At 38.6% G+C, this 23,032-nt stretch overlaps 2 protein-coding genes across 8 annotated transcripts in view; one reads left to right on the top strand and one right to left on the bottom strand.

Moving 5' to 3' along the window:
- RAD51AP1 (RAD51 associated protein 1) overlaps positions 1 to 14,670 on the bottom strand; it is a 28,350-nt gene extending 13,680 nt beyond the window's left edge. For all 6 annotated transcript variants that reach the window (XM_025851944.2, XM_025851945.2, XM_025851949.2 and 3 more), the window contains exons 1-6: positions 14,524 to 14,670; positions 11,628 to 11,677; positions 9,359 to 9,500; positions 6,683 to 6,792; positions 4,654 to 4,740; positions 3,991 to 4,140 (exon numbers count right to left, since the gene is read on the bottom strand). In XM_025851944.2, the coding sequence (XP_025707729.1) occupies positions 3,991 to 4,140; positions 4,654 to 4,740; positions 6,683 to 6,792; positions 9,359 to 9,500; positions 11,628 to 11,677; positions 14,524 to 14,540 (556 nt within the window). In that variant the 5' untranslated portion in view covers positions 14,541 to 14,670. The remainder of the gene's footprint in view (positions 1 to 3,990; positions 4,141 to 4,653; positions 4,741 to 6,682; positions 6,793 to 9,358; positions 9,501 to 11,627; positions 11,678 to 14,523) is intronic.
- Positions 14,671 to 15,009: 339 nt separating this feature from the next.
- The window catches only part of FERRY3 (FERRY endosomal RAB5 effector complex subunit 3), a 56,713-nt gene continuing 48,690 nt past the window's right edge, over positions 15,010 to 23,032 (top strand). Inside the window, exons 1-3 of one of the 2 annotated variants that reach the window (XM_025851989.2) lie at positions 15,010 to 15,093; positions 16,701 to 16,895; positions 18,840 to 18,985. In XM_025851989.2, coding sequence (XP_025707774.1) covers positions 16,718 to 16,895; positions 18,840 to 18,985 — 324 coding nt within the window. In that variant the 5' untranslated portion in view covers positions 15,010 to 15,093; positions 16,701 to 16,717. The remainder of the gene's footprint in view (positions 15,094 to 16,700; positions 16,896 to 18,839; positions 18,986 to 23,032) is intronic. The other variant, XM_025851990.2, reaches the window with a different exon arrangement.

Below are 23,032 nucleotides of genomic sequence, written 5' to 3'. Positions count from 1 at the left end.
GGAGGGTATTATGCTGAGCAAAATAAGTCAATCAGAGAAAGACATGTATCATATGATCTCACTGATAGGAGGAATTCTTAATCTCAGGAAACAAACTGAGGGTTGCTGGAGTGGTGGGGGGTGGGAGGGATGGGGTGGCTGGGTGATAGACACTGGGTAGGGTATGTGCTATGGTGAGCGCTGTGAATTGTGTAAGAGTGTTGAATCACAGACCTGTACCTCTGAAACAAATAATACATTATATGTTAAAAAAAAAAAAAAAAAGATAGTAGGAAGGAAAAAATGAAGGCGCGGGAAATCGGAGGGGGAGAAGAACCATGAGAGACTATGGACCCTGAGAAACAAACTGAGGGTTCTAGAGGGGAGAAGGTTGGGGGGACTAGTTAGCCTGGTGATGGGTATTAAAGAGGGCACATTCTGCATGGAGCACTGGGTGTTATAAGCGAACAATGAATCATGGAACACTACATCAAAAACTAATGATGTAATGTATGGTGATTACCATAACATAATAAAAAAAAAAAGAAAGAAAAAAAAAGTCTTTGTTCTCTCCAATTTTCATTTTTGTTTCTCTCCTGAAGGTCACAATGATCCTTCTTCTCATCTAGGGTGAATCAGTACAGGGGGAGAATTCTGACATGTCACCTAAAGAAAAGGATCCTGCTCCAAAATAACTTCAGGTTGTCTGAAATGATACCAGTTACACATTCAAGTGCAATAGACAATCACTCTGAGGGCACTGGAGAGTTGCCAGTCATCGCTGGCTTAGGGTGAAAGAAAATACACTGATTGTACTGCCCCTTAAAGTACACTAAACATGAAGAGGAACAGGTTTATCTTTCAACTTAAAGGTAAAGCAGGCTTGGCTGGAAGAGTTTAAGGAGGCTTACACAGGCAGAAGACAGTATAAGGCTTTTGCATGCTCCAGTAGGGGACAGAAAAAGTTAGAGAGACAAGGAGAAAATTCTGTCTAAAGCTTAGTGTATCCATGGCACAGGCCAGTGGGCAGTTCTCACCACAGCTAATGAGCCAGCTCCCTCTAACAGAAGGACTGCTTCCCAGGGTGGACCACATGGCATTTCATAGGGAGAAGAGCCATACTTGTAGTTTGGTGGAAACCATAACAATATAACAGGGGAAAAAAACCAAACCAGCTCTCAAAGAGCTGGAGAAGTAGCAGTCATTTTAGTACACAAATGACGCTAGATAGGGGATACTTCTTAGAACCTAAGAATGTATACTACTATGTAAACAATTTGCATTATTTTCTCCCAGTGTCCTAACCAGTCTCAGATCCAAGGATTAAGACATTCCATTTATTGACAAGTCACTGTTGCAACAGCTTCCTGTAGTGACTACTGTCTTAGTTATAATGATAATGACCCTCATTATCAGAATTCACAGTAAAATCACCATTTGACAAGTACATTTCCCCCCAGGTTAACAGGTCTTGAATCCGTCCAAAGGAAGTGAGAATAATTTTGTTAGAAATTTTTTTTGCAGTCCTCACATCCAGCATAACTTCAGAAGCACATATTTCAATAAATGTTTTCTTTCCTATTTTCAGTGTTTTCTATATCCTAAATCACCATTCAACTGTACAGAACTTGAAATTAAATCTATTCCTCTTTCAGTACTGTGGCTCATATTTCATCTCAAAAATATTTGTTTATACAAAATTGAATAAGAAAAACAACTTGGAACCAAACCAGTTACTTTTAAAAAAATGACTATTTCCTTCTTTTAAAAAAATTTCTAATTGTGGTAAAAAAAGAAAACACACACTAACAAAATTTACTATCTTAATCCTTTTTACGTGTGGAGTTCAGTAGTGTTGAACATACTCACATTGTTGTGCAACAGACTTGGAACCTTTTCATCTTGCAAACTGAAACTGTACCCATTAAACAACTCCCATTCCTGCCTCTCCCCAGTCTCTGCTAACCACCATTCTACTTTGTTTCTATGAATTTGACTATTTTAGATACCTCTTCTAAGTGGAATCACACAGTATTTGTCTTCTGTGCCTGGCTTATTTCACCTAGCATAAAGTCCTTAATTAAGGTCCATCCAAACTGCAGCACATGACAGGATTTCCTTCCTTTTCAAGGCTGAATATCCCACTGTACATGAGACCACATGGTGTTTATCCATTAATCTGCTGATGGGCATTTGGGTTCCTTCCATCTCTTAGCTATTGTGAAGAATGCTGCTATATACACAGGTGTGCAAATATCTGAGACCCTGCTTTCAATTCTTCTGGGATATAAACCCAGAAGTGGGATTGCTAGATCATATGATACTTCTATTTTTAATTTTTTGAGGACCTGTGGTCCTGTTTTCCACACCGGAAATGCCACTACTAGCGCTCAAGGGTTCTAAGTTCTCCACATCCTCACCAACACTTGTTATTTTCTGTTTTTTGACATCCTAATGGGTGTGGGATGACATCTCATTCTGACTGATTTGTACTTCCCTAATGATACTGATATTGGGCATCTTTTCATATGTTTTTCGGCCATTTGTATATTATCTTTAGAGATTTTAACTACTTTTAAAGGCATACAGGTGACTTTTAAGTCACTATCCAAATTACAATTCCAATAAAAACTTATTTTTATAAAAGGATTCGAGAGAGACTATCTGAAGTTAGAATGCAAATAACACTCTCTATTAAATCTCTATCATACCTGAAACATAACCCATATAAACCCAGCCAACAGAGCAAGTGATTTCACTTCCACATAGAAAGCATAAATTTGAACCATTACTAAAGATAAACTGATTTCATTGGCATGCTGAGTAGACTTGCAATCTATAACTTTAAAATTGTTTATGGATTTTTCTGACAAGCGTGCATCAGATAATGATAAGGACATTCTAGAAGTGCTACGATCATCACCCCTGAAAGACACTTAAACTGACAAGGGGTTATTTTTATCAATTGGGGCTTTTTTGTATTCAGTAACCTTCAGTTGGGAAGCATTCAGCCCGTGCTCTCCTATACTATTTCTTCAGGGTGTTTTCTTTCACTGGCTCCTGCTTTCTGGTGCTCTGCTTATGTCCGTGCTTCTCCAAGCAGGACCCCTAGACCGCCTGCTTTGGCATGACCTGGGTCATGTAAAATGGCAGAGACTGGTTCAAAAGGCAGATTTCTGGCCTCTGCCCTGCCTTTCTCTTCTTCACGGCTCTCCTATGATGACACTGGACTCGTTCTACATTTCATTACTATCTGTGTCCCCTTGCTCGAATTCAAGCTCCTTAAGGGAGCTCTGGTTTTTTGTTGTTGTTGTTCACTGCTGTATTCCTAAGTGTCTAGAATATAATGCACAGATACTCAAATATTTACAGAATGTTGATGAACAAAACCATTTGTCAAGAGCATGTTAAAATCTATCAAACTATTATCATCTGATTTGGCACAAATTTATGGATTTACTCATTTTAAATTTTAATTATTATGATGCTCTGTCAAGGTCACTATGCTTCCCATCTGCCCTAATTTCTGAATGAGTCTGAAAACATGTCACAATAAGATACAGGTTTCATGTCACTTCAGTCCCAAAATATGTCATGAATTTCCACTATCTACAGAAAAAGTCTACACTTCTCAGAGTGGGTCTGAGACCCTCCATGATCTTGTGCCAGCCTGCCTCTTTAGCCTCTTCTACAACACTCTCTCCTGCAGGCTCACTGACTTCTTGTATGTGTCCTTGTCTATTCCACTGTTTACGCCTTCCTCTCAGTCAGAAATGCTATTTTACCCTGTTATTTTGCCTAAATGCTACTCATTTTTCAAGCCACAGCTTAAAGGTCACCTCCACATAAAGCTTTCTCCCCAAATGGCAGAGCTGAATTTAACTGTCCTGTATGTTCCTCAAGTTTGCATACACCAAACATTTAGCACAGTGCTTTGTATACATTAATGATCTCTTAAGAACTTTTTACTGAATTTCCGTAGGCTTAATTTTGAGGTAGGCTATCACTCACCAGTTGCAGAGTCTGGTTCAGAGTCATTAGCACTATCACCATCACTACCGTCCAAAAGAATCTTCCTCTGTTGTACCACAGCTTTTGATGCTGCTTTTCTTTTCCCTTGAGCACTGTGAAAATCATCTTCCTCGGTAATCTTATCCAAATCTTCAGAAGAGGCGTAAAAATCAACGGAAAACTTTTTGTGACAGGTAATATTGCAAGAACTGCAGAATAGACTTCTATCACATCTGTTGTTTTTATTTGCCCCGCTTCGTCCCTTCACTGCTTCTGAGAGACCACAGCGTCCAACCTGGGTCAATCTCAGTACCTCCGCCTCCTGACAAAAGAGTCCAGTTTAAGGATAAGTGCGAGACTCAACTGAGGATTCCTTCCCCAAGAAACAGTAAAAACTGGAGGGGGAAGATGCAGCCCCTTTCTTCAGTGGTCAACTGAAGTCAGGGGTCATGATGACCCTCCCCCAGGGAAGAAAAGAAAAATGGGTCTGCAGTAAAAGGTAAGAAAACTAAAACACAAAGAAATAAAGGAGACGCGGTGAAAGGAACGTTGACAAATTTAAATATCTTGGTTCTAGCTACCATGTCAGGTATTTAAATCAAAGTCAGAATAATAGCAATGTTGACAGAAAAAGTAAATATTATTATTAATATCAAAACTTACCTAAATAATCACTGGCTACACTGCAATTGGAGATATGGGGAGCCTTATTCGTTGTTCCGGTTTCGCTGCTGCCACATTTTTCAGTGCCTAAAGACAAGGAAGAAGGAAAAAGATAGAGGCACCTTAATCAGCCAAGGGGCAGAAATAGGAAAATTGGTGCTCCAATGTAAAAGCAACCAGATACAGATGAATGATCCAAACTCAGAGCACAATGATTTACCTTGGAAAGGTTAGCATATGGTTAGGAGTTTGGGCTCTGAAATCACACAGACTTAGACTTCAGTTGAAATTCAGGTTCTATCACTTATATTGGCTATATGGCCACAGGAAAGTTGCTTATCCTCTCTAAGACTTAATGTCTTCATCTATAATCTGGAGATAAAAAACAGTGTGTGGAATAATTGGGTTTATTGTGGGGCATTAAATGTCGATAACATGTAGGAATTGCTTATTGTAGTGCCCAGCACATAGGAAACAGTCAATAAATATTAACTATCATTTCCATGTAGGCTGATACATGCTCATACTAACAAAGCCTCTTCAATTATTATAATAATCTTAAAATGATTTAAAGTATTTCAAGAGGACTTTAAGTCATGATAATTGGTACTATTAAATCCCATTGCTATAAAGGGCATTCATCTATGAGAAGTGGTACTTCCAAGGAAATCCTGCTATGTATTCTACCCTCTCTTACTGGAGAGAGATGAATTTCATTTTCTCAATTTTTGGATATAAAATAATTCTCTTTTTACATTTCTTTGATTTCCTGATTACTAAATGGCTCCCTAATCAACAGTGTCTCATTCATTTCCAAATAGGAGACAATACTGATTTAAACATCTATACCCCTAAATAAGCTAATAAGTTAAAAATATCCTCCAACACGGGTGTTATGCTGAGTGAAATAAGTCAATCAGAGAAAGACATGTATCATATGACCTCACTGATAGGAGGAATTCTTAATCTCAGGAAACAAACTGAGTGTTGCTGGAGTGGTGAGGGATGGGAGGGATGGGGTGGCTGGGTGATAGACATTGGGGAGGGTATGTGCTATGGTGCGCGCTGTGAATTGTGCAAGACTGTTGAATCACAGATCTGTACTTCTGAAACAAATAATGCAACATAAGTTAAGAAAAAAGAACAAGAAGAAGATAGCAGGAGGGGAAGAATGAAGGGGAGTAAGTCAGAGGGGGAGACGAACCATGAGAGACGATGGACTCTGAAAAACAAACTGAGGGCTCTAGAGGGGAGGAGCATGGGGGGATGGGTTAGTCTGGTGATGGGTATTAAAGATGGCACGTTCTGTGTGGAGCACTGGGTGTTATGCACAAACAATGAATCATGGAACACTACATCAAAAACTAATGATGTAATGTATGGTGATTAACATAACAATAAAAAATTTAAAAAAAATATCCTCCAACACAAGTTAAGCCAAAACAATTTCACCCAAAAAGTATTTTAACAGTTTGAATATCTTTTCCAGGAATAACGATTTCTGCCTCTCCAGAATATCAATATTGCCATCTGCTGCACAGTTGCCAGAAAAATCGAAGGAGAAAAACCCAGAGAAATCCACAAGTCACACATCTCTTATGCCTGCTGAGCTTGCTAACCAAACTAGTATCTTTAACCTGTAAATAATAAAAACTACCACCACCAGGTCATGTTTAACGGATTTGAATTTTGAGAGAAAACAGGTGGATTGTTAGGATTGTTTAGACCAATTCATTTGATCAAGAAATTAAATTTCCACTGTAAACAAAAATGTAGCTTGAACATCCAAGCTCATAGTCCATGACCACAAGTTTACATTAAGTGTTTAGCAGAGATATGTGGGGGGGGAGGGGGACACGTAGATTTATGCAGCAGAATAAACAACCGAATCTAATTGTGCCCTCTACAAACTGCTCCATTTGTTGTCCATAGTATTAAAATTTTACTCTTTCCTCTGTGAAGGCTTATCCAGAGAAATGATGACAAAAACACAAGGTTATAAAGATAAATATATGGAAAATAAAGTTACTTTTATCTTGAGCCTCTTCCACATCAATGGTGACTGTTGAAAGTTCCTTCACTGATAAAGCTAGTGCGACTTCTAAGTCTCGCTGGTAGAGCTTGTCATCTAAAGCCATCCTAAGGTGGACACACAAACAAAAATGAGTTTTTACAAAAATACCAATCTCAACCAAGCAGCAAAATCTGTGATTTTCCTAAATTACTATTTAAGAGCTACCAACTAACAAAAATGTTTTTAAACAGTAATAATGATCATAACTGACTTTACTGACAACACTGCTAATATGTAGTAATGTCATGTTACATCTAGCACAAGAAACTGAAAAGAAGAGCAGCAAGCACCATTGTTAAGTACTGTTTCTTTTCTCTGTAATGTCAGTCCTTACTACCAACTCCAAGCAGCTGTTCAACCCAGAATAAAGACATGGCTCAAAAACCCACTTAGAAATCTTCTTTGACCTCACTCACATCTCCCTAGACAAGTATTATAGCTCTTACATTAAACTGGTTTTTAACATCTGTTCCTCCCAATCCCAACTTTAACAAATATGTCACCAAGTACTTACTGTGTATGAGGCACACACTAGATAGAATACTAAAAGTACCCTCAAGGAATCTGCAATTAATGAGGATGGTAGGGAAATAAGACATACTAATAATTATACTACATATGCAGATTATTATTATTATTATCATCTCCTATTCAAGGTGGTCAAAAGTGCTATGGTAAGAAAAGAAATCAAAGATTTAAAAAAAAAAAAAAGGTTACATAAAGGACGAAATACTGAGATGCACCTCGAGGGATTTATTATTTTCTAAAAACAAGTTTTATTGAGATATAATTCACATAGCATAAAACTCATCCTTTTAAAGTGTACAATTCAGCAGTCTATAGTATATTCAGAGTTGAGAAATCATCACTGCTATCTAATTTCAGAATATTTTCATCACCCCCCAAAAAACCCCTATATCCATTAGCAGTCACTCCCTGCTTACCCCTCCCCAGCACCTGGCAACCACTAATCTACTTTCTGTTTCTATGGACTCACCTGTTCCAAACATTTCATATCAATGGAATCATACACGTGGACTTTTATGTCTGGCTGCTTTTGCTCAGCATGTTTTCAAGGTCCATCCATGTTGTAGCATATATCAGGACTTCTTTTTATTGCTGAATGATATTGCAGTGTATGGACAGACCATATTTTATTTACCCATTCACCAGTTGGTAGACATTTGGATTGCTTCCATTTTTTGGCTATTATGAATAATGCTATGAACCTTCATGTCCAAGTTTTTGTGTGGGTATATGTTTTCATTTCTCCTGGGTATATACCTAGGCTGGGTTATAAAATAACTCTGTGTTTAACATTTGGAGGAACTGCTAACTCTGCTTTCCAATGTGGCTGCACCATTTTATATCCCCAGCAACAATGTGTCAGAGTTCCAATTGCTCCACATCCTCTTTAACACTGGCTGTTGTCTGTCTTTTTGATTATGGCCATCCCCGTGGGTGTGCGTGTGAAGTACCGTCTCAACACAGTTTTGATTTGCACTTCCCTGATGGCTAAGAATGTCAAGCATCTTTTATGTGCTTATTAGCCAACTGTAGATCTTCTTTGGAGAAATGTCTACTCAAATCCTTTGCCCATTTTGTAAACTGGGTTATTAGTCTTTTATTGTTGAGTTGTAAGAGTTCTTTATATAGGGCGCCTGGGTGGCTCAGATGGTTAAGCGTCTGCCTTCGGCTCAGGTCATGATCCCAGGATCCTGGGATCGAGTCCCGCATCGGGCTCTCTGCTCCTTGGGAGCCTGCTTCTCCCTCTGCCTCTCTCTCTTTCTCTCTCTCTCTGTCTCTCATGAATAAATAAATAAAATCTTTAAAAAAAAAAAAAGAGTTCTTTATATATTCTGAATACAAATCCCTCATCAATTATATGATTGGGAAATATTCTCTCCCATTTGTAGGCTATTTTTTCACTGTATTTAAAATGTAGTACAAGGAGCTCGAAAACAAAAACGAAAAAGAGAAAAAAGTAAAGAGCAGGACATGGGGTAAATTTCTCTATGTTAATGAACTTTTCTCATACTCACAGCAGTGAACCGTATCATACCTCAAGTTCCATTTGTTAATACTCCCCTTCTGCCCACCTCCTCTCCATACTACAGGTTTGGGGCCTCTCGGGACTTCCTTCTCTCATTCTCTCTTCTCTCTTGGTACTAACTAATGGAAATCCTATAGTCTACAAACTATAGGACCTTCTCATCGCTGGACAAGTCTCAACAATATAAAGAGAAAATATCTTTTATCTACCGAAAAATACATGGTTTTAATTTTTATAAGATTATCCTTACAAATGTAATTTTTAACAAAGTAGTCTTATAAGACTTGAGGACTTTAGAGACAGGTACAGAGTCCTATCAAAGTAAGGGGTAACTCCTAAACCTTGTAATTATGATTATCTTAATACTTAAATGAGTATTTCCTTACGTGTCTGTGAATTTCTTTTTTAAGGCAGAAAGTCAGAAGGGGATTAATGGTACATCCCTGTTCTCTTACACCCACTAAATAAAATAATACCTAGGACTCTGCTCAAGTAATAATTTAAACCAGGAGTTCAAATCTGTCCCTCTCTTAAATTAACACATCTAATGTATATTTACTATATGGCATACCTCTCACCTTTTTTTAGGGGTTTTCTCTTGTAGTGAGATATCTTCTTTCTGGAGATTCTTCAGTTTAGGTTTCCTTGTTTCTAGTTTTAACTCCTTTGGTGTTGTTCTGGGTTTCTTATTTAAAGGTGCAGTTGCAGAAACAAAGTCATCTATTTATGTGTGAAGCAAAAATAAAAGAATCTATGACATTGCTTTTCATAAGTAAGAAATAAAAACAATTTCTGAGCAGTTGAAATTCATTACAGTGTGTGTTCAAGTTTTAAACATTAAAAAAATTGTTTAACTGCCACAACGTAAAAAATGGGGTTGGCATATTATTTTATCTTTATTCTCACTCATGCTTTTCAACTTTGTCGTCGTGGCCTTTATTTATGAAATTATCAGTCTAGCAAAAACTGATACAGTTCCGGTGAGACTCAACATAAAACTGCTGCTATAGGGGCGCCTGGGTGGCTCAGTTGGTTAAGCGACTGCCTTCGGCTCAGGTCATGATCCTGGAGTCCCTGGATCAAGTCCTGCATCGGGCTCCCTGCTCAGCAAGGAGCCTACTTCTCCCTCTAACCCTCCCTCCTCTCATGTACTCTCTCTCGCTCTCTCAAATAAATAAATAAATCTTTGGGGAAAAAAAAAAACTGCTGCTATAGCTTTTATACTCATGTGTGACACACACGTGCATAACTTCCAGGCACGTGTAGTCTTAATTGCAGCATTAGTATTAATACATCTTGTCTCTTTCAAGATTCCCAGGGTAGGAATATGATAAGTTGTGGCTTGTCCCCCCACCTCCACTCCATGATGTCTAGAACACAACTGGCAATTTATAAAAATCTACTGACCTACTGGTAACGTCATAAAAAGCTACAAGTTAGAGTCTCTACAATTTTCTCCCAAGTTTTAGACACACTTATGGTTGAGCCCAATGCAAAAAACAGGTTCCTTCAAACCTCAGGATTACAAAACATTTGACTCACAGAAAGCTCTGGTGGTCTGAGAAATACAGAACCTACTTCAGAAGTATAATGTAATCTCACTAAATGTTTCTCACACTTTCTGACCAAAATTCCCTTAATAGCAGAGACAAAAAAATACATAACCCAATAGGGTATAGCTTACTCCTAGCCTTTCTTCGAGGTCTTTTTTTTTCTTCCAAGTTTTTATTTAAATTCCTGTTAGTTAACATACAGTGGTGTTTATTAGAATTTAGTGATTCAACACTTATAATCAACACCCAGCACGCATCACAAGTGGTGCCCTCCTTAATCCCCATCACCTATTTCCCCCGCACCGCCCCCTCCCAGCCCCACTCTGGTAACCATCAGTTTGTTCTCTATAGTTAAGAGTTTATTTCTTGGGCAGCCTGGGTGGCTCAGTCGTTAAGCGTCTGCCTTTGGCTCAGGTCAGGATCCCAAGGTCCTAGGACTGAGCCCCGCATCAGGCTCCCTGCTCTGCAGGAAGCCTGCTTCTCCCTCTCCCACTCCCTCTGCTTGTGTACCCTCTCTCGCTGGTCTCTCTCTGTCAAATAAATAAAATTAAAAAAAAAAAAAAGAGTCTATTTCTTGGTTTGCCTCTCTTCCCCCCACCATGTTCATTTGTTTTGTTTTTAAAATTCCACATGAGTGAGACCATATGGTATTTCTTTCTCTGATGTATTTCACTTAGCATAATACACTCTAGCTCTATCCATGTCATTGCAAATGTAAGATTTCATTCTTCTTTATGGCTGAGTAATATATGATCCAGCAATTGCACTAGTAGGTATTTACCCAAAGGATACAAAAATACTAATTTGAAGGGATATATGCACCCTGATGTTCATACCAGCATTATTTACAACAGCCAAATTATGGAAAAAGCCCAAATGTCCACTGACCGATGAATGGACAAAGAATATGTGGTATATAAAATCTTGTTTTATTGTACAATTAATGGAGATTTCACATTATATTCTGTAACACATTTGTGTTTCAAAAGACAATGTGTTTCTTCTTAAGGAAAGGGATAGGAGGAGACAAATCCCACTATGAGAAACATGAACCTAGAATAGTTTAGATCTAAAGAGCCATTTCACCTGGCCCTGTTCATTTATCACTTACCCACATAATTCTTATCAGTGTAATTATCAGCAAAATCATCCCAAATGCTTAGAAGATCATTTTTGCAGCCCTAGCTCATATACAATTGTGCAATATGTTCAATGTTAGAGTTCTATATGTCATATAAATTCTGAGAAAATAAATTTCCAAATTTTTAAAGCAAAAATATGAATCTCCACTTACCATCGCTGTCAGAATTCTCAAACTGTGAATAATTGACTGGTTTCTTATGCCTATGACCAAGAGAGAAATTTTTTAATTACACAAATACCAATTTCCCACCTCCAATCCTTAAGACCATAAACAGTCTTGAGTAAAGGAAAATGTGTTTCGATTCTCTTAAGAATACTTAAACTTGAAACACGAGCTGGATTTTACATTTGGAACTTAGCATTAGCTGAAATAATTACAACTATACTTGATATACCTGATAAGGAAAAAATGAGTTCAAAGTAAAAATAATCAATATCATGAACATAATTTACATACTGTGTAATTGCTGTGAGGTACTTATAAGTTCCTGTTATACGTATTCTTTTGTTTTATGTGCACATTCTGTCTTATTAAAAACTTGACACTGAAAGCTATTTTCTCTTTTTTTAATCTTCCCACAATACAAAATAATGTTCTTTATGCACTGGACAGCAAAACAATGGTGAGTGACTTTGCACCTGCCACCTGAAACAAATCTTTTACTACTTTAGAGAGCCATTAGAAGAAAGTGATATTCAAAGTGGAAAAAATAAACTCATTTTCTTCCCCCTTCCTCTAGGCACTAAATGAAATGGCATTGTGGTTTCCTTTTCTACCTTTTGCCAAATACCCAAGTGTGAATAACCTAGTAGGCCAGTTGTTCTTTCAAGTAAAATGGTGTTCTATGGAAAAGAAGTCAGCTCAGCTCCCAACTCAATCTCATAAGTGCTTTCCCTGAAGAGAAACACTGTAGTAGTTTATGTGTATATATGTAACTCTTATTACTCTCCTAATCTTTGGAGTTAAAGAATTTGAAAGCTGAATAAAATACGAAAACCCCTTTAGAAACTCTGAAGACTGAATAATAGTAAAATATAATAAAACCTCTTAAAAAAAGAAGTATGCTCAACAGTTGAGCTATAACGAATATGAGAATTCTTACTGCTTCATCAAACATTCTTAAGTGAAACTAGCATTTTCTCTCTTTTTTTTTTTTTTTTTGTACTCTGAGTGTGCAGCAGTAAAGAATACAAAGATACTCGTGCAGTTTGGTGCCACTGCCTTGATTTGTGCTGAGGTTCCAGCAGTTATGCCACCATTGCAGTGCAGATGACAGAACAACGAATAAAGCGAGCAATGTCTCAGGATTACTATGAAAATAGTTTTGGCCTCATGGACCTCCTTAGAAGGTTTCAGGAACCCTAGGGGTCTGTAGATGGTACTTTGACAACTGCTATTCCAGACAAGGGGATTATGTCTTTGCTACTTGGGTGTTTAAAATCCATTTCAGACTTCATGTGCTCAAAATGGAACTCCTGATCCCCCACACCTCCTGAACCTGTTCCCTTTCCTAGTCTTCCCCACCTTGGTTAGTACAAAGATCATCCATTCAAGTAGCTCAGGCCAGAAATACTGTGAAATCATCCTTGATTCTTTTTTCCCCACCTCTACATCCACTTCATCAGCAAATTCTGTCAGCAGTATCTCCAAAATATATCTCAAATTCATCTGTCCCATTCCATGTCCACTGGTAACACCCTACTCCAAACCACTATCCAATGATATAGCAGTTTCCCTCTTCCCATTCTGGTCACCCCATCTTCCATTCTTTCTCCACCAGAAGCCAGTGAACTTTATAAAACCAAAATTAGATTTCCTTGCTCTACTTAAAACTCTCCATTGGCTTCCCATTGTACATAGAATAAAATTCAAACTCCTTTTTGAAGCCTACAAGGTCCTACCTACTCTGGCCCCTGCCTATTTCTCTGACCTAATCCCCTACAATTCTCCCCACTGCTTGCTAATGCTACAGCTTTAGTGGCCTTCTTTCTGCTCCTCAAACATAGTCAAGCTCAGGGCCTTGGCTCTTGTTCACCTCTACCTGGATTGTCCCAGATTTTCACTGGCTAGCTCCTTCTCATCATTCATATCTCTGATCATGTATTATCTCTGCAAGAGAGGCACATCCTAACTACACTATTTAAAATAAGATTTTCCGGGCGCTTGGGTGGCTCAGTCGTTAAGCGTCTGCCTTCAGCTCAGGTCATGATCCCAGGGTCCTGGGATCGAGCCCCGCATCGGGCGCCCTGCTCAGTGGGAAGCCTGCTTCTCCCTCTCCACTCCCCCTGCTTGTGTTCCCTCTCTCGCTGTGTCTCTCTCTGTCAAATAAATAAATAAAATCTTTAAAAAAATAAAATAAAATAAGATTTTCCTCCTTCTCACTCTCCATCACTTCGCAGTATTTATTTGTGGCCCCCCTAACCTTACCCCTTGACTAGAATGTAACCTCCCACAATTAGTACAGTATACAAGTAACTTTCTAAATGAATGGCTGACTCTAGGCCTCCATAGCACTCCACTGTGGTTAAGTAGGGGAACAGTTTCAAAGCGTATAATGGAAAGCACAGAGGATCTGGAGCCAGATGATTTAGGTTTGAGTGTTATCCTGCCACTCACTAGCTATGTGACTCACCTAAATTGGCCTAGGAGTTTAAATCGATAAAAACAGGGATACCTAAACTGTTATATCAAAGAACTACAGTAATGAAAAAAACGAAATAACACGTAAGTAGGAGCTCGGTGAAATGTAAAGCGCTGTTCGAACGCTAACAAAACCAGGGCTTCTTTGAATGGGGTGGGTAAAAGAATCCGCAAGTGCTGCGAAGGGGGGCAAAGAGAAGGGAAAAGCTAGCATGCTAGGATACGTCTGCGCATTGGGTGACTCCCAGCGGAGACCGGAGAGCTTCCCAGAAACCGTCCATCCCACCCCACCTTCGCTACCCTCCGTCCTATTCGGCCCTTTCCCCTCAATCGTGTATAGACGAAGTTGCCTACAGCGTCTTCCTGACTTTTCTCCCCATCCCCGCCGCTGTCGCGAACTACTCACCTCACAGGCCGCACCATGGCCTCCTCCAATGCAGAAAATTCGCAGCTTTCAAGTTCTTGTTGGCCGCAGCGTCGGTTTCAATTCCCGCCCAAAACCAGACACAGGCGCTCTCCGCCCCCTGCCACCAGCCCTCCAATGATTACCAGCCATCCTTGCAACTGCGCATGCGCTCTGAGAAGAACTGCGTGCTCTCGCCGTTCCCAAGGCATTGCCCTTCCGCATCCGGTCTATCAAAGCTGAGTTTGTGCTTTGCCTTTGCACTTTCGCCACGACAATGGAGTCCTTTTTTTTTTTTTTTTTTTTGCGCCTTCTCTGAAACTCACAGTAACAGTAGAAATACACCTTATTACATTTTTAAATGACTAAATTGAGGCAGGATGGAAAAACGGCGCACTTAGACGGAGGAATTTTCTATAGAGTGCCGGGAAGGAGGAAAAAATATGGGCGAATCTGCTGAAGCGGATCTGTTAAATGTAAAAACAAGTGGGTAAGTCAGCTGATGTTCCCTGTGCCCCAGCTCATTGACAGCTCGGAGTGTGCGGTCAGCTGAGGACTTCGGAACTAGGGAAGGTGAGCCCAGAACCACGAGCGAGGAATCCCCTTGAGACTGAAACCGCCTAATGGAGCTGGTGTTCTCACTCGGCTGGAGCTTTTCGCGCCGGCAGCCTGCCCTCCCTTTCCTGCACTCAGAACCTGCGCTCTGTTGGCGGCAGGAGTTCGGTCCAGCCCTCTTCCTCCCATCCCAATTTTGCCTGGGAAACCTTCCTTAATTTCACCCCTGCAAAAAAAAAAAAAAAAAAAAAAATTAAAGTGGAACTAAAGGGAACTAAAGAAGGGAACTAAAGTTTCAGTTTGTTGAGACATAATAAGTTTAAATGTTGAGCCGTTTGAAACCGGAGCTCATGGTTTTTGTTGACCGAAAATATTGAATCTAAACAAGATTAGATCATAACCCATTTATCCGTAACTTCAGTTCCCTTTTACAGTGTTCCCGTACTGCCTTTGTCTTCATCATGTATACTCATTCAGCAACCTGTGATTTTTTTATTATGTCCTTAGAGAACTTTTATTATTATTACTAGCCTTCATCTATTGATCATCTTGTTTGTCAGATGCTTCGTATTTATTATTCGACTAATCCTTATGATAATCTTACAAATTAAAAGATTCTCCGGTGCCCATCTAAGCTGAAACCTGAAGAATGAGTAGCTGTTATCCAAGGAAACAAAAGCAGTAAGAGTGCTCTAGGCAAAGAAAAAGCGTTCAAAATGGTTGGAAGTGGAAAGAGAGGTTTGGTGTTGAAAAGAGCTCAGTATGACTGGAAAATGGTTTGTGAATTTGTGTGTTGCAGATGAGGGGATGCAGGTGCTGGGGGAAAGAGTCTGGAAATATAAACACTGTATACTGGGTAAAGGAGTTTGAATTTTATCCTGAGAACAATGGAATATGATCAAAAGTTTTTAAGCAGATGAGCAACATGACCAGATAGGCACTTTGGAAAGATTACTATAACTTCAGTATAGAGAATACTAGGAAAACTGTTTTGATGGTGAAAAGTGTAGAGATGGAGTTTAGCAAGGAGGCTGATAAATATCCTCAATTGATATTGATTCTTACTCTTTGTGCCAGATTTTCTTCTTTTTGAAAAGTGTCCAATTTACCTTTTCTTGTATGTCTTTTTCCCACATGGAAATCTTTCCAACACCATCTTTCTTCCATCTGTGCCCAATAAGATCTCATAACATCGAAGATCTTCAAGATCGCTTCTTGGTCCCTGATCTGTTTCTTTGACTTTGTATTCACCAGTTGTTTCATAACTCTGTATCTGTCTACCCATTCATCTCTCCCTAAAAATCTTCTCTGCTCTTCCCTCCATGTTCTCTCTCTATTCTTGAGAACACTGCCTAGGAGTGCAAAATACTTTATGGGCACAATTTTTTTTTTTCCTAAGTGAAGTTTAAAAGGAACTTTTTTCATTAAAAAAAAAGAAGCACTTCATTTCCTTCATGAAGGTGAAAATGCAGGGATAAAGGTAGGAAAACCTAGAATAATTAGCTTTGAGTCACACAAACAAAATCACTGAGTGGTGGAACGTTTTCTTAGAAGTGGTACAACAATAAGGAAACATGATTTTTATGGACTTATGATCTGCTGGGCTTTTGTTTGTTTGTTTATAGAAATCCTGCCAAAGAAGATGAAGAAAAGCAGAGAAAGATTCTGCAACAGAGAGAGGGAATTTGTATATGAATTCAAAGTAGGAAGTCAGTGCTTAGAACTGAGGGTGCCCCTCAAATTTCCTATTCAAGAGAATGCCAGTCATTTACATGGGCGTCTGATGCTGCTGCACAGTTTACCATGCTTTATAGAAAAAGGTGAGAACTGATTTTTTAAAGGCTTATTTGTTTATTTTAGAGAGAGAGAGAGAGAGTGAGCATGTGGGGGTGGGGGAGGGGCAGAGGGAGAGAATCTTCAAGCTAACTGCCCGCTGAGCACAGAGCCCAACATGGGGCTCCATCTCATGACCCATGAGATCATGACCTGAGCCAAAACCAAGAGTTGGACACTTAATCGGCTTAGCCACCCAGGCACTCCAAGGACTGATTTTTTTTTTGAAAGATTGATTTATTTATTTGAGAGAGAGAGCAACACGCATGTGTGTGCAAGTGGAGGGAGGGGTAAAGGGAGAGAATCTTCAGGCAGACTCCCCACTGAGCATGGAGCCCAACACTGGGCTCAATCTCATGACCCATGAGATCATGACCTGAGCCAAAATCAAGAGTCAGACACTTAACCAGCGAGCCACTGAGGCACCCTGAGGACTGATTTTTTTAAATACTTTATTATTAATTACACTTTATTATTTTCTGATAGTCTCTTTCCTTAGACATTTCATATTAGAAAGCTTAAGCCTGAGAAGCTTGAAACAACCATAAAATATGAAGTGCTTAACTGCTTCCTAGAATAAAAAGATTCCCCAGGCCTTTGTTATTGAGTGTTTTTTTTCCTATAACCCTTGTAGTTGTTTATTGGGCAATTTAGTATAAAAATTAATTTGCAGGGGTGCCTGGGTGACTCAGTTGACTAAGCATCTGACTCTTGATCTCAGCTCAGATCTTGATCTCAGGGCTGTGAGTTCAAGCCCTACATTTAAAAAGATTAAAAAATAAATAAATGAAAGTCAATTTATATAATGAAAAATTAGTTATAAGGTTTGGATTAGAATGCTTACTCTCTTAATTTAGTTGGGTGGATACGTTTCAGCTATCACTAATTATGATATTATAGAATTGTATTGCCAAATGCATTGCCCTTTTAATGATCTGGTCCTCAATTCCTGAGATGTCATGGAAGGGAAGGAATACTAATCTTTGAATAATTTTTGCTTACCTAAATTAATTCATAAGGTCATCTGTATTAAATCATTTTTAAAAGGTCTGTGTTCTATGTCAGAAATGAGAAAAACATTTTAAGCTGAGACCATGTTAGATCATAGAGTTAAAGGGAATCTAGGAACTTTTTAACACGATCTCATTGTACAAACAAGGAAACTAGCACATTGAAAAGGTAAATTGTTTGCCTAAGGCAGTGGTTTCCATAGGTTGTTCCTTGATCAGAAGCTACAGCATCACTTGGAACCTTGTTGGAAATGCACATTCTTGGGCCTCGCCCCATTCTTTCAGAATCAAACACTCTGGGGGTGGCATGTAGCAATCTATTTCAGTAAACCCTCCAGGGATTTCTAATGCATGCTAAAAATTGAGAACCACTGGTCTAAAGCTACAAACATAGTGACAGAGCCAAAACCAGAACACAAGTATCCTGATTTCTGTCCCTGTGCTTTTTCCATTATATCATCTCTAAGTAGTGTCTCTGAAACTGGGATTATAGATCATCCCAATTAAATCCACTTTAATATGCTAATCATTCAATTTCTCTTTCAAATTCAAAGACTGTAACTCTATATATAGGAAGCTTCTTCATTTAAGTACAGTAACCTTCAGAACCTCAAAATCTGTAGATTTTTCTTCATGTGCTTTTACCTGCTCAGTTTCAAACTGAAGAATCAGACTTAAAGTAATGTTTTAAATTACTATCAAGGTTATACATAAGAATTTTGACCATTTTCAATGCAATAACCTGTAATAGTAAAGAAAAATAATTGTGAAACTAGTCAAAAGATCCCCAAGCTGGTTTTATTGTATTAAGTATACAAGCTTGATAAAATAAAATTTCACATTGGAATGCTTATCCAGGTAAAATGTTCCCTGTTTACGTCAGGATTTTGCTGATGTTGGCATTTCTTATCCCTGTTACAGACTTAAAAGAAGCTCTGAGCCAGTTTATAGAAGAAGAATCCCTCAGAGATTATGACAGAGATGCCGAAGCATCCCTGGAAGCTGTGAAATCAGGTGAAGTAGATTTACATCAGCTGGCCGGTTCATGGGCCAAAGCTTATGCTGAGGTAAGAAAATAGATCAGATTGTAAATTTCAGGGATATTTTGGACTTTGATGAAGCTTTTAAATTGCTAAAGTAATACTGAAACAGTTGTGGAATCCTTTCTTCTCTACGTACAAGATTTTATTCCATAATATATAACCTATATTGATGTTCCTGTAACTCCTTCCTATATGAGGGTGAGCAACAAATACTTTATGTAATATCTTTGTGAAAGAGAAGCTACTTTTGTATTTCTAACCAGCACAGGGTTGGCAGATTTAGCAATTAAAAATACAGGGCACCCAAATCTCAAAGAATGAATAATTTTTTAGTATAAGTATATCCCACATATTATATGGAACATATCTGAAATTCTAATCTAACTGGGTGACCTGTATTTTATCTGGCAACCTTAAACTAGCAGTAGTAGTTCATTTTGGGCTTTTACTTTTGTCCTCTCACTTATCCTCACTGTTGTTGTTGCCTTTTTTGATTTGTTTTGTTTTAGAGAGAGTGAGCGAGCGTGAGTTGGGGGCAGAGGGGCAGAGGGAGAGAGAGAATCTTAAGCAGGCTGCCTGCCTAGTACAGAGCCCAACACGGGGCTCGATCTCAACCCTGAGATCATGACCTGAACCCAGGCACCCCTTCACTGTTGTTTTATAGTTACATAATGTCATCATTTTTCCATTTAAATAATATATCTTATTTCATAAAGTCTAAGATGCCATTGATCATAACACACACCATTATTTTATTTACTGCTGAGATAGAACACCACCATCAATTAAACAATGGTAGAATACCAAGATACCATCAGTATAAGACGCGTTCTGATTTCCCAGAGTTGTAATGTGAAAAAATATGCATCTTAGAATTGATGAGATACAGTTGAGAATCTACTGCATGCCAGGTACTGTACTGTGCCAGGTATTAGACATAAAATGGTGAGCAAGATAGACACAAAATGAAATTTACATTTTAGTTAAGGAGCCAGAAACAGAACTACATAAACAGACAAATTCGATAATTGCAAGCTATAATGAGTGAATTACATCCCACTTTAAGCAACTTGGTCTATGAGAATTTGAAAATCAATTTTATGGGGTCATAGTTTGTTGTTCAAAGCAGTTTGCTTCATGTCCATTAAGGTTTCCTAGTATATTTAAAAGATGAGGGCGCCTGGGTGGCTCAGTTGGTTAAGCGACTGCCTTCAGCTCAGGTCTTGATCCTGAAGTCCCAGGATCGAGTCCCGCATCGGGCGCCCCGCTCAGCAGTGAGTCTGCTTCTCCCTCTGACCCTCCCCCCTCTTGTTGCTCTCTCTTTCATTCTCTCTCTCAAATAAATAAATAAAGTCTTTAAAAAAAAATAAAAGATGACACTATTTACATGTATTATTTTAAATGTTAAGAACACAGTTGCATTAAAAAAAAGATATGCCTATAATAATTACTATTTAAAGAAACCTAATCTTTCTGCTATAAAGGAATAAATAATTAAGATGTAGTTAAAGAATAATTCTACTTAATTTATTCAAGCAGTATTTTTTTATACATCTAAAATGGGTTTTTGTACATCTAAAATGTACACAGCTGAGGATTAAGTCTTTGCCTTCAAGGAGCTTACAATCTAGTAGAAAGAGACAAAGAAATCTATAGCCAATAACACTGCAGTCAGTGTTGGGATCAGGGTAAATACATGGGAGCATGCAGAGAAGTTGGGAGAAGAAGAATGGTCAAGAGTTCTTGAAGAAAGCAATCAGTTCCTCTTCTAGGATTGCTATGGTTTTGATACAAAATCTGGCAGAACCTCTTCTAGCCCTGATTCGGTGTAACCAAAGAGAAAACTTCCCAAATGTTAGGTCAATAAGTGTTTATGTGTTTAAATTTATCGTATTATAAAAAAATAATTACCATATTCACTAATTTATGGTTTTCCTTATTCTGCACATTAGCCATTCTAAAAATAAGAATTTGACCATCTTCCAGATTAATGATCATAACAATAGTGATAATAATAGTAATATTAATGTAACAAAATAAGAACACTCTGTACTTATTCATTTAATCACAAGAGTGCAGATTTACAGTGAATTAAAATCAGCAAGCCTCCATCAAGCAAGTACTCTATTCTCACCCTCTGGAAATTTAGTAGATACATAGCACCTCTTGTTACATAGAGTTCAGCTTTCTAGCAATGCCAGGATTCTAGAAGTATAGTTGCTTGTTTGTTTTTAAAGAATTAAGGAAAGAAAGAGCAAAGAAGCTAATTCTAACAGTAAAAAAAAGGAAATCTTGACTGTCAGGAAAATAACTGAGAGGACCCAAATAACACTGGATGTATTCGGGCTGCCACTGGCTGTGAAAGTTATAAAAGCTGAACAGCTAGTACAGCCTCAAGAATGTCGGAATCTGCGACTAAAAAGAAGGAATTAAAAAGGAAAAGGAAACGATGTTGCAGATCGCCAGAGGGCCAGCAGAGATTAGAAGCTGCAGCCTTATGGAGATCAGAAGAATCCAAGTATGGCAGGCAGAAGACTGTGCTAGTGGAAGCAGAATGGAGCAGAGGGGACAGAGGGGCTCACACATCGCTGCAGTATATGGGTAAACAGTATTTCAGTCACCTGAGAAGAATAACTGGACCATCAGTAAAAAGGTGAAATAGCATAATGTTTACAGTAATACCAGTTACCTTGGTTATGAAAGAATGAGCTCCATTTACTATACATGGACTTACTAGATATTTCAGATGCTAATATATTTAAATCATTAAACTTTTTCCTTAACCACCTGTTGACGAAGATCTTTTAAAAATGTAGTACAGGGGTGCCTGGCTGGCTCAGTAGGAGCAGTGTGTGGCTCTTGATCTCAGGGTCATCAGTTCCAGCCCCACGTTGGGTGTAGATTACTTTAGATAAAGATAAATAAACTTAAAAAAAATTTAAATAAGGAATGTAGTACACATTTCCTTGCTTTCTTGAACACAGTATATAAAATTCAGTTCTAACTTCTTGAGGACCCCGAGTCATTACTATAAATATAAGTGATTATACCTTTAGGTGATACAGTGAGGCACAGCTGCAAGGAAGGACTGTCTGTCCCATCACTGCAGGTGCAGTACACTGCAGAGATGTACTGAATATGCTACTGTTATATAAGGAATTTCCATTGTGGAGGACCATTGCCCCTGATAACAGAGCTGTACTTTAATGGATGTACTTGCCTGGTAGAGGAGATTCTGATGGCCTAATAAAATAAAGTGTGTATGACTGTGAATCCCTACTGTGTGGAGTAATTCTGTTTTCTTCTGTGTTTCCTTTTCTTGTCTATTGTCATAGGATCTATTGCTTGTCATCTTGTTCTGTTTTCAGCCTCTAAAAACCTTACATGGTTTTTTCCTAATCACAGCTGTGTCTTTGCTATTGTGCTAATTTTTTTAAAATAATGAGAAGTAGGCTTGGCTAGATGAGGAAAGCTAAACAGAGCCAACTATTGGCAACATTGTGAAGTTGGCTATTTATTTTTGGTGGTGCCCTATCTTCCATTTCAGTATTGTCTTCTCAAGTCTCTTTGTATTCATCCATTCATCAAATGTGTACTGAGCTTCTGTTAGATATCAGATATTGTGTTAGGCACTTGGGGATAAGCAGAAAGAAAATAGACACAGTTCTTACCTTCTCAGAGTTTACAGACTGTCAGCAGACAGATATTTAAAATTAAGTGCAGTGGGGGCACCTGGGTGGCTCAGTCGGTTAAGCATCTGCCTTCAGCTCAGGTCATGATCTCAGGTCCTGGGATTGAGCCCCATGTGGGGCTCCCTGCTCAGCGGGGAGTCTGCTTCTCCCTCTCCCTCTGCCCCTCCCCCACTCATGCACACTCTCTCTCTCTCTCAAGTAAATAAATAAAATCTTTAGAAAAATAAAATAAAATTAAGTGCAGTGAATGTGATAAGTGCTATGGTACAGGACAGTGCAAGGAGAGCACAAAGCAGGTACACCTATTCTAGTCTAGAGAACTTCAGGAAAGCTTCCCACAGGAAAGAGAAAGTGAGTTGAGACCTGAAAGATTAGTTGG

The sequence above is a fragment of the Callorhinus ursinus genome, unplaced genomic scaffold, assembly GCF_003265705.2.
Source record: "Callorhinus ursinus isolate GAN/ISIS: 27379988/994484 unplaced genomic scaffold, GSC_fseal_2.0 scaffold74, whole genome shotgun sequence".
Taxonomy (NCBI): Eukaryota; Metazoa; Chordata; class Mammalia; order Carnivora; family Otariidae; genus Callorhinus; species Callorhinus ursinus.
This window is presented reverse-complemented; position numbering and strand designations above follow the sequence as displayed.